Here is an 11,280-nt window from a genome sequence, read left to right on the forward strand (position 1 = left end):
AATTAACGTTGACACTCAAACATGTCATTTCAATTCTTCGTGTAAGCCTCTCCTCTATACAGCCTACTTTGATCAGTAAAAATCAAACATGGCTGTGGGCGGGGGTGATGCCCTCTATGTTTCTCCATATGTAAGACCTGCGAGCATACAGCATGTGATCACTGAGTAGGAATACAAAGGATCCATTTCAACGTGTTAAACCAGCTTTAGATTTTAGGGCTCACCAAACAGCACTTCAAAGGAATTTCCATGTCAGTCATGGTTCAAAGGGCCCACATATGAAAGACTCGCTCTGTGCCCAGATTTGTGCCCCTGGACCCTACAGCTCTGATGTGCCACATAGTGGCACCCTTCTCTACTTTGATGCCCACATTGTCACCGTGTCCTATGGAAGTAATCAGGCGTACTCTGTTTATGCTTGATCACAGCACCAGCGAGAGCCGAGCATTACGACTGCCATGTCTCATATGCGACTCCTCTGCGGGTCACTGGAGATGACTGAGATCAGCCTGACATACACAGAATTCCCTGTGGGGTCTCCTGTGCAACAAGAACCAAAACAATGATGACGCCAAGGAGAAGCTGAGAGGGATGTTTTACATGAAAGATTTGCTGTGAGGGTCTGCAGTGTGCAGCGACTACAGCTCTGATAAATGTCATCTGACGACAAGCATCGGTGTGAGTAAAAGTACGAACAAGCTCCAGTCAGTTGCATTATATAAGCGAACAAAAGCTTCTTTCAACACTGATTCATGATAAAAACAACAACAAATGAGTGAATAAAACATCCTGTGCCTGTAATTATGTCAGTGAGAAGAATCTGGCTGTCCCTGATCTCCCCTCAGCACCTCCCCCTCTCCTCCATACCTTTTGCTCAGGTCACAGTTGGGAGACCATTAAGAATGCACTCCAGTACATCCCCCAGCTGAATGAGGGAGGCGTTAACACAAGCCCTGCCATTATCATCCACGTAAGTGTGTGTTAGTGTACATGTGTGTGCATTGGGGTGGTGTTGTTGTGTCTCTTGTAGCTGTATGTACTCTGCAAAGCCCTAGGGCCAGTTGAAAATGAGTCATTTCATGTCCTATTTTGGTGCAATTAACTGGTTCCTCTCCGTTAAGTTTCACTGGTCTCAATATACAAACACAGCACCTCCTGTTAGCTCTTTACGCTCTTTGGGAACAACAGGCAGGTGTGACCAGTAACAACAGGATGACAGGGTCCAACACCTCTACTCCCCACTGACTTCCTCTCACACTCCAGCTCCAAATTCAGCCACACCTACAATGACCAGGGACACAATCCCCAGTAGTGTGCCGACATACAGTAAAGGGCCCGGAAATGTGTGAGTATGTGCTCAGTAGGATGAATGTGGTTCTAAGCCCTGAGTAGCTTCACTGTGTTAATCAGTTTTACTGTGGAAATGCTCATCCACTCAAACAATTGTAGTTAACCCCAAACAGTTGCTGATAACCTCTGAGTCTAACCTGTGACCTTTGACCTTCACCTCAGGGTTCTTCAAACAAGACATTGGCCTCTAGGTATTCAAAACACAAAATTTAATGGGTTTCTTTTTTCTTACTTTGTTTTGCTTTATCCTTTTCTAGGTCTCCTTCTAAACTTATACCTTGTTCTCTCCTCTCTCTCTCTCTCTCTCTGGTTTGTGTTTAGGGCTTGCCCAAGATAATCCTTTGAGTCTGTTTCCTTTAGGGCCCGTCCTGAGTTTTCACAACACGGAGCCACAGGCTGCTGTGGCGTACACGTGAGGAGAAAGCAATGCATAGATCTGTTTTTCTAACCTACCCTGGGCTGAGTATTCTCTTGTTGTAGCTGCTGATACCTATACACTGATTTTCTCCTATTCTATCATTTCTTGCTCAAAACATTGGATTGAAGCATTTAAAAGACAGACTACATTATATTTTTCTTGGTTGAATCAACTGCACGAAAAGACAAAACATGCTACAGACTATCTTTTGTGATTCATCAGCCTATTTGCTTTAAGGATGTACGTCTTTAAAATCAAGTCAAATACACTGATTCAGCTGGACATTGCTATTTTTAGGAAACATGACTCAAACGAGACTTATAAGCATGTTTCTGACGACTATTCTAAGAAGCAAATATGAAACAATATGTGACAGCAGCAATGTGGTAAATGTGGATTTGACTCAATGAAAACTACAGTGCAGGTGTTCAGAAGAGTTTAGACAAAAGTAAACCTCTGTGCCACAGAGGAATAAACTATATCTGCCTTTAGTGGCACAGACAGCACTTGTTAATCGGATGTTAGTTCAACATTAAGTGAACATTAAGAAACATGGATTATCACTACAGTATTTTCTGAATATCTTATGTATGCAGTATTAAAGTTTTGGTTATTTGTCATATTAAAAAATGGGCATTCATATTCCACAACTTGACAAAAGACTTTTAAAATCCATCCATCCATTATTTATACACCACTTCATCCTCATTAGGGTCATGGGGGGCTGGAGTCTATCCCAGCTGACTCAGGGTGAAGGCAGGGGACACCCTGGACAGGTCACCAGTCTATCACAGGGCTACACTAAGAGACAGACAACCAAGCACACTCACATTCACACCTACGGACAATTTAGAAACACCAATTAACCTCAGCATGTTTTTGAACTGTGGGAGGAAGCCGGAGAACCCGGAGAGAACCCACGCTGCACGGGGAGAACATGCAAACTCCACACAGAAAGATCCCCTTACCGGGACGTGAACCGGGGATCTTCTAGCTGCAAGGCGACGGTGCTAACCACCAAGCTCAACACATAAAATTACAAATATAAAGTATTTATATTGCCCACATAGCACATCCTATTTCTTTCTGAACCTTCAGGCTGTCACCATATATGTTTACAGTCTACGCCCAGAAGTCAGCGAGTGATAAATAGAGGTGAGTTGTATGTGTTTTGGTGTGTAGTTCTTTGGTTGTCAAGGACATAGAGGCCATTATTTGACACCCAGGTTTGACATTTGATTTGACAATGTGCTAATCTGAACCACTTTCACATTTTCCAAAGCAGTAAAGACAAGTACGTAATGCACAAACACATCAATACAAACTGAGTCACGTCAGTTTTGTTTGTTGGAGGGATACACTTAGTAGGTTGAATAGGGTGTGGATCGTGTTGTTTTTGAGGGAGCTACAGAATAACAAGTTACATAAGTAAATAGGACAGCAAATTGTAAGTGAAGGTGCCATGCATTTCCAGATATTTACAACTGAGTAAACTTTTTTTCCACCCGTCACTCACCACTGTTGAGGCAGCCTCCCACCCTCGTAGTAAAGCCCTTTAGATCCCCTTCAACAGGTTGAGTGGTTAATGAAGGCTCAAAGAGAGTGATAGGAGGTAATAGTAGGTAATAATACTAATTGGTGGTAATCGCAGTGCTTCTAAAGTGGTATATCTGTGTGAGTAAACAGAGGCCTGCTTCTTTTCAATGAGCTCAGCCAGAGTGCTCTCTCTTTCTCACAGCACAGCCTAGCAACAGTCTGTCCTTCCATTTTACTGGGTTTTGACCAAATAACTCAGCTGGCCATCGCAACTCTGCACATTGGTCACTCATCCCTTTGTTCCCTCTCTTTTCTCCTGCTGCCAAACATACCAGATCTCCATGTGTCAGAGGGAGAGGAAGGAAGGGAGAGAGGCTTTGCACGTGATTTCCAGAGAGCAGAATGAACCCCATGCTGCCCTCCCATTTATCTGACCCACATTAAGTCATTTCTGTCTTATTCTGTTCCTCCCTATTAATGGCTTTGAAATCATCTTGTAATTTGAAAAAAGTGACAAAAGCGAAACTGATGATGTAGCTTTTGTCAGGGTTAAGAGTAGACCATTCCCTTATGACAGAGACAACTTTATACCCTCAGCAATACTTGAATGAATAATTTTCAAAAGACTGATACCACTCAGGTCGGGATGTTAAATATGTAGCTGTTTTATGCTCACAGTCGCATAAGGACTGAGGAAACTGCTCATCTGCCTACAGTCAGCTGTAAATGTCACTAATTAATGCATTATTTCTTGTTTAAGAAATGTTCACTGCATCATTTCTTTGGCTATACTTTAACCTTTATTTAATCGAGATATCCCTTGAGATTAGAATCTCATTATCTAGGGAGACCTGTCAAAGACGGCACACCATTATAAAGTTACAGAACATTTTCAAATTGAACATGACAAAAATTGACAAAGGACAAAGTAAAGCACATTAAAACAACACTCTTCAGTTACACATCTTATGAGCAGAGCTTTGAGCTCTCCCAGTGAGACAAGCCCACGAAGCGTTCTGAAGGTTATTTCATGAACAGGGAGCAAAATAGAAGAAGGCTGTTCTACCAAGTTCAGAGCAAATCCTGGGCATCCTGTGAAGCAGACATCAGCAAGACTTAGAACAGTTGTTGGTAAGTGATAGGGAATTGCATAAATAAGAAGAGAGCATTGCTTTGCAGCGAAAAGAGATACCAGTGCTGTGGTCTCCATGGACTTAATGAAAGCTAAGAAACCACATAATAAAATGCACAGAGATCTGTGATGCAGAGCCTGGGCAAGGACGAGTAGAGGCAGCAGCATGCATATAGATAGATAGCTTTTCCCTAACTCCTAATTTAAGGTAGGGTCTAATTTGAAAATAAAAAACCCAGTTTAATCTTTACTTTTTTCATTAGGTGCTCAGTGTTTACTCTAAAACTGAGCCTATTATCCAATCAGACACTCAAGTACTTGTTTGAAGATACTTGTTCCCAACCTAGAGGCAGAATGCTAGCAGGATCATGTCTTTGTTCTAAGCTACACTAGCCAAGGGCTGTCATCTCAAACTCAACGGAGCAATATCATTTATCTGTTATCATGTCTCCAGCCAGTTGGACACGTCTGGAACGTCTCCAGCAACAGGTGCCCAGGATCACTCTCAACCTGTCTGTCCCTGTTAGCCAAGCACAATTTTTCCAAGTACTGCCGTCAGAACGATGTCAGAGTGATATCAACCTTTTCATCTAACAAGAACGTAAGTGCATGATTTTCCCGAAGTCGTGAGCTATTTCTTTAAGCTATCACGCACTTTACATGCCTCTCATTATTTCCTCCCACCCTCATGACGTGTGTCCCAAATGTCCAGTGGCTCACACAACAGCTCCAGCCTCCAAAGGTTCCCCCACAACACAAGAAACTAGGCCTTGGCTCAGGGGTCCTGGGGCCCAGGGGTGCCTTGTTTTACCAACAGCTCCAGTGCTGCAGGAAAAGGCAGGATGCATTGTTATGCAACAATTTAGTGAGGATGAATGGCTTCAGCACAGGCCCAGTGAATACCGATGGAAATGATGGGAAGAGAGCAGCAGCTAGGTTAATCCCAGGGGTACTCCCCTTGGGACCTTGCCCTCATAGCTCCTCCATGTTTTCTTTTCAGCCTTAAATGTGTTGTATCGGAGACGGCGAAGGAGCAAAAAAGTAGGAGGCTGGGTTCTGTAGGATTCAGCAGCAGAGCCGGCTGGCTAATCCCTGCAGCCCCAACACGAGGACTCGCCAAAACTCTGGGGGTGCCCTCGCATTTTCCTACTTTGTTAACCTCTCAACTGCTAATCTTCTCTTAAATTCCTCCTCTCCTCTCCTCTCCTCTCCTCTCTGCAGGCATGGCTGCCCTCAGGCACTGAGCCAACAGTCCCACTGTCTCTCTGTGGGTGACATCACTGGTTGGCACAGAGAAACAGGGGGGGAATAATTAGGTTTAGATGGCTGAAGTAACTGTCTGTGTGTGTGTGTGTGTGTGTGTGTGTGTGTGTGGTGATGTAGAAGGGAATTTGCAAGGCTTGAAGCACGTACATGTTACAATCAATACTCCAATGGAAAAACAAGGGAAATAACGCAGTTTGTTGGAATGCATTAACTGGAGGGTTTAATACAGAACAGGCAAAGAAAAAAATGCATCCTGTTGAGAGTGTGTTCAAAAACAGCATCTCATGCCCCAAAATCTCTATTCTCGTGTCAAAATTTAAACACGTATTGCAGCCAGAGCACCATTTGTGGTTGGGTTTGGAGTTAAATGTGGTGGTGGGGGATGAAGAGCAAGAGGCCCTGCTTTAATAACTCACTATGGACTCCATACATGACCACCCCAGCAAAGCCCATCCGTTCACTGCTCTTCGTGCTATATACACAGCCTACTTAGAGAGAAGCCTTTGTTTGAACGACGCGCTTTGTCAGCCTCTATTTAGTGGCTTCTTTACGACGGACTCAGCCCTTTGAATATTAACTGTGTGATCACTCTTGCCACACAAGCAGCCGCTCGGGACCCCCTATCAGTGTAGCCCGGCTCCCCTGTACTCTGCTATAGGGCTTTGTGCCCAACCACAGCTTGGTATACAGTCTCTTGTAAGTTTCTCATCAACCATTTAGAGAGGAATTTACTTTCCATTGCTTCGCTGACATCATTTATGAAGCGTTTGATTCTTTTTACATATGAGGAGGCTCGAAACCGGGGTTCAAATATAAGAGCCTTACATCTCACAAAAAAAAGGAGACAAAGATGGGAGGAAAAGAAGGGGAAGAAAGGGGCTGATTTGTCTATGTCGCTGTATGTCACTGTGCCATTGTAAACTTCTAGTGGAGTGCGACTGTAGCTCTGACTAGTGTAATGACCATAGCAGCTGGGGCAGGAAGGCGACGGAGGGTGGGAGAGTCTGCCCTGGTGTTTTTGCAGACCAATAATCCCCTTTATTGAGTCTCAGGAAATCCTAATTGGAGTCGGAAGTGGCTCTAGTGGCCAGATGTGCAAAGACTAACAGAGTCGACCCCCCCTTCTCCAACAAGGACAAGTGACCACAAGCTCCTCAGCCTCCTTTTCCACCCTGCTGAGTTTAATTTAAACACACACACACAGAAAGTATGCAAGGCCACCTGACCATAAACACATCCACGAGCTTCCTCTCTGTCCAACCTGAGGAACTTTATCACAACAGAACAGACGCCCACATGCACTAAACGCTAAAAATGCCATGACAGAAGACAGCTTTGTAAACACAGCAAAGCATCAGCTGTGTGCAGCCAATGAAAACAAAGCGAGGCACAAGGTTCAGTCGTGCCGCTTGTCTGCTCTCTCAAGTCGAGAAAAACTACGTATTGCGAAAGCACATAGTGGAAATTCTTTAACAATGAATGCGAAGAAATAAAGAACGAAAAAATGGACGTGCTTTTCCTGGCATACTCCAGAAAGTGAATGCTTCCACAGATGACTCTTTCTAATGTGTTTTTTTTTCTCTGTAACTTTGACTCACATCCTCCTCTCTCTCCGTTCTGTCTCCATAATGTTTGTATCATCGTCTAATGGCCTGTCTGCGAACCCTCAAAGTTACATTGTGCAGCAGCTTGTGTGAGCTTCTCTTCGTGTCTTTTGCTGGCGTGGATGGATATACTCCAAGTTCTCATGTACGGAGCGGTCATGTAATGAGTTAATGTCAGCGCATATGTGTGTTTGTGTGTCAGAGAACTTGGAAAAAAAAAAAAAAAAAGAGGGCAAGGAGCTGAAAGTGTTTCTGTGTTGACTGTCTCTTGCTGTCTCTTCTTATCAGGCGGTCTGACCAAAGCCAGAGATCCTTGTCAGGCCACACTGGGTAACTACACGTGATCTGAGTGCAGCTGGGAAACCGAGAAAGATCTGAGGAAGCTGGGTTTGATTAGGAATACCTCCCCAGACCTACTGTCCCAGCCTGGAATCAGACCCAGGTGTGTGTGTGTGTGTGTGTGTGTGCACGTTTTTTTCATACTATGTCTATGCATGATGTTTAATACTCCCGCAGAGCCACAGTCACACTGACCTATTTACTCCACCATGGAAAGGGCCAAGACCCAGGAGGCAGACCAGACTCACCAGAGGCAGAAAAACACTGAGCCCCCATACGGCGATATCAATAGTTTCACATGGAATAGTTTTACAGCCACTTTTGCACGCTACATAAATGGGGCATCTGGGCAAAAAATCTATTGTATTGATTTCTTTACATCCGGATTCATTTCTGCAGTGTGAAAAACCAATTGCAGCAAAGGTCACTGTATAGAATTTGATAACCGTAGCAAAGTACTTTTTTTTTTTCTTTTCTTTTTTTTTTCCTGTGTTTTTGTCCATGTGTAGGCACCCACGATCATTCAAGTTTATTGTCAACACTATAATACGTAATGTGTGTAAGTTAGGGGAGGAGGGAGCTGATAGCCTTCACCTTTACATAACCCTTCCGAGACTTCAAAGCGAGATTAAGAAGGAGAGCTGGCGAAAGGCTAACACTTGCTGCATGGCTGCTAAACTGAGGGGCTGAGCTACAGGGAAGTTGGCACTGAGACCTCGTGTGTTAATCTTTATTTATCCATTTAGGAAAAAAAATAGATTTTCACTAAAACGTCAAAGAAATGTCACATTCACGATTACCCAGATTTGAGACGTTTTCCCCAATGCCTGATCAAGAAAAAGCACTTATTTCTCGCCATTCTGCGTCTACAAAGTGCAGTTTAACTTGAACGCACAGATTCCCTCTCAAACTCACACAGGGTCGCACACAAATGTTACACATGAACACCCTCATGCACATTCATTCACTAAAGAATGGGTCAAGTGAAGCACAGGCTCTGAAGCTCACTGTTATGCAAAGGGGACCAGCTGGGAGTGGGTCTGTACACATCACAGACTGTTTTGTCTCCTTGCGATTTAACTATCTTGGTGAGACATGCGCGGGGATGCCAAGTTAACTCCTTACTATTCATTAATCACTGTCACAATGTCCAAATGCTGGCATAATATGTGGAATTGTGCAGGGTTGTTCGGGCCCTTTATGGACTATAAAGCTGCCGTCTCTCAACAGTGGCATTTCCTTGTATTCTGAGGAGTGCACTGTACTCTGAGAAGTGAGTGACTGAATAGAAAGTGAAGTTTCCTGAGAGAGGTTTATTCTGGCACAGTGCTCTATAACATGCCCTGCTGCTCCGGCACAACAATAGCCAGATCTTTGGGGTCATAACCTCCTAATTACTGCAACCCCACAAGCGATGACGACCGCCTGTCAGCGTGGGCTGTGAGGGGAGGCTACCTGAGCCGGACTCGGGAGCACCAGGTGACGTGGGCCAGGAGTGCTCCAGCACCTCGGATGAAAGGTGGGTGTTATGGGTGTACATCCAAGCACCTGGGCCGTTTCAGCACCTTAGAGGGACTTCTAGCCTCTTGGCTTTCACCTGCGCTCCGTTCTTGGTTCAGGGAGGACATGCGGACATCATTTCCCATGTCCGATATCCATCTGCTCCCTCTCCTGGGTTCTCAACAGCATACTGGGCTCAGCATGATCAAGGCCTTCTACACCAATCACACATCGGAGTCCTGCCCACTACGATGATTAGCCTGAAATAGAGACTTATCAAGTTGTCTGACAGAAGACAAGCTTTCATGTACAATCTTATCTGGACTTTGCAAACACAGGTATGAGGTATCAAAGCCACTAAAACAATCTGTCCTAAAGATTAAAGAGATCTAGAAGGTGAAAGCTGTTAGTTATTGAGGATCTATTGAGTCTTTTCAAACATGGTAAACATTCTCTAAATTTAGCCACATAAGAACATCTTGAAGCTGGATTAAAGCTGAGCAAAGATCGAGTGTGCTCCCACCTGAAACCACTCAAGTCCGCCCATGGGAAAACTGGGAGGATACAATAAAGGCATATCAGCATGGGGGTGCGCGCCTGCGCGTTCGCGTGACGCTGTGTGGAAGTTTCGTTTGCAAGTTGAGGAAGACGAGAGATTGGAGCGAGTGGAGCTGCACAAGTGGCCGGGATAAGAAAGAAATAGCAAACGAAAAAAGTTGGGACGTAAATGATTTTGTGTGTGTGAGATTAAACTGGCGGCTCTTGTTGGCGTTTTTACTCAGAAGTCACTGGAAAAGTGTCGCCGTCATCAGCAGGTAAGTAAAATAACCTAAATCAGAGGCACGAGAATACTTTAAAATGTTTTGTCAAACTTAATTTGGCGCAAATTTGTTTTTTTTCATTGTAGATCAGCGTTAAAATATCCTTCTAAACTGTTCAAACTAAGCACAATTACCAAAAACTTTTCTTAAAGTATGAAAATGATGTTGTTATTCATGCGTTTTCGTTTTCTCGATAACTTCCCGTAACTTTTCATCCTTTCCAAGAGCTCTTAAGCAACCGGATTAGTCAGATGATATTTCTCGCTTGTCAAGATACAGATCTGATTAAATGATGGAGGCTGAGATCAGCGGTTTTCGCAGCGCGCTCATGCGGTTTTCCACGGAACAGCTCTGCAATCAAGCGCATCCCTGCAAAAGGAATGAAACAAAAAGAGTTTCCCAAAAGTTCTGATTCATGCGCGAGAGAGGGCGAGAGGATGTGTCCTGGGCAAACACATACCCTTGTACTGATTAGAGAGGGTTTGCCTTGAACCAGACTCCTGAAACCTCTGAGTCACTCCCAAATGCATTATTAATCCTGCTTAAAACCTGCTGGTGCAAGTGTTGTCCAACCCTGCTGTCAGACGTTAACCTCCCATAACAAGAAAGGAATATTTAAAGTCTGTGAAGCTGCAGACTTTTTTCTTTTTTTATTATGATGAGCTTTGTGGTTAACTGTGCGCCTTGCCTTGCCCCTGGTGTCTCCATGTTTTCTAATTAGAAGGATGGAACAGGCGAGGTGGAGGTGTGTGTGCATGCAGTGAGGTGAAACCGAACAGGATGGGACAAGCTGTTCAAACAGCCCGCAGAGGGGGGAAGAGCTCGTAGTACTTTCCCAAAAAATGCCTTGAACTTGCACTGAAAGTTGAACCAGAGGTGAGACGCTGGGCTCGGGCGACTTGTTAGATCAGTCATTGCTCTGGAGTCGTGCTAATGAAAGGAGAAGTGCGTCCAGGTGTCAGGGAAACCAGTGTGAGGTCATTATGAAGCTGACTGATTGACTATATGTCTCTGGGATGACACTGATTTCCAGCTCAATAATCATCTTTGTTGTTTCTGTTTTCTAGACTGGAATCGTCAATCGACCTTTGAACCAGAGCTCGCTGGAGGCTGGGAAGGACGTCGCAGAGCCCGTTTGCCCGCCGTCGGCCCTCCTTCTGACCACCAGGCAGCCTCTATGCACATCAACCTGACTGTGGCCATCAAGGAATCGCGCTCCTTTCATGGAACACAGCCTCTCCGTCCCACCACTGCCCCTGTGGAAGTGACAGCCATGGAGCCACGAGTGGTGCTGGTTGCCCCTCCGCCACCCCC

General features: G+C 44.7%; 1 protein-coding gene across 1 annotated transcript in view; it reads left to right on the top strand.

The window, feature by feature from the left end:
- The first annotated feature begins 278 nt into the window (after positions 1-278).
- Positions 279-11,280, top strand: part of fhdc2 (FH2 domain containing 2) — a 19,198-nt gene continuing 8,196 nt past the window's right edge. Inside the window, exons 1-3 of the mRNA XM_008299864.1 lie at positions 279-393; positions 879-970; positions 11,034-11,134. Of these exons, the coding sequence (XP_008298086.1) occupies positions 279-393; positions 879-970; positions 11,034-11,134 (308 nt within the window). The remainder of the gene's footprint in view (positions 394-878; positions 971-11,033; positions 11,135-11,280) is intronic.

The sequence above is a fragment of the Stegastes partitus genome, unplaced genomic scaffold (genome assembly GCF_000690725.1).
Source record: "Stegastes partitus isolate 25-593 unplaced genomic scaffold, Stegastes_partitus-1.0.2 Scaffold1473, whole genome shotgun sequence".
Classification (NCBI taxonomy): domain Eukaryota; kingdom Metazoa; phylum Chordata; class Actinopteri; family Pomacentridae; genus Stegastes; species Stegastes partitus.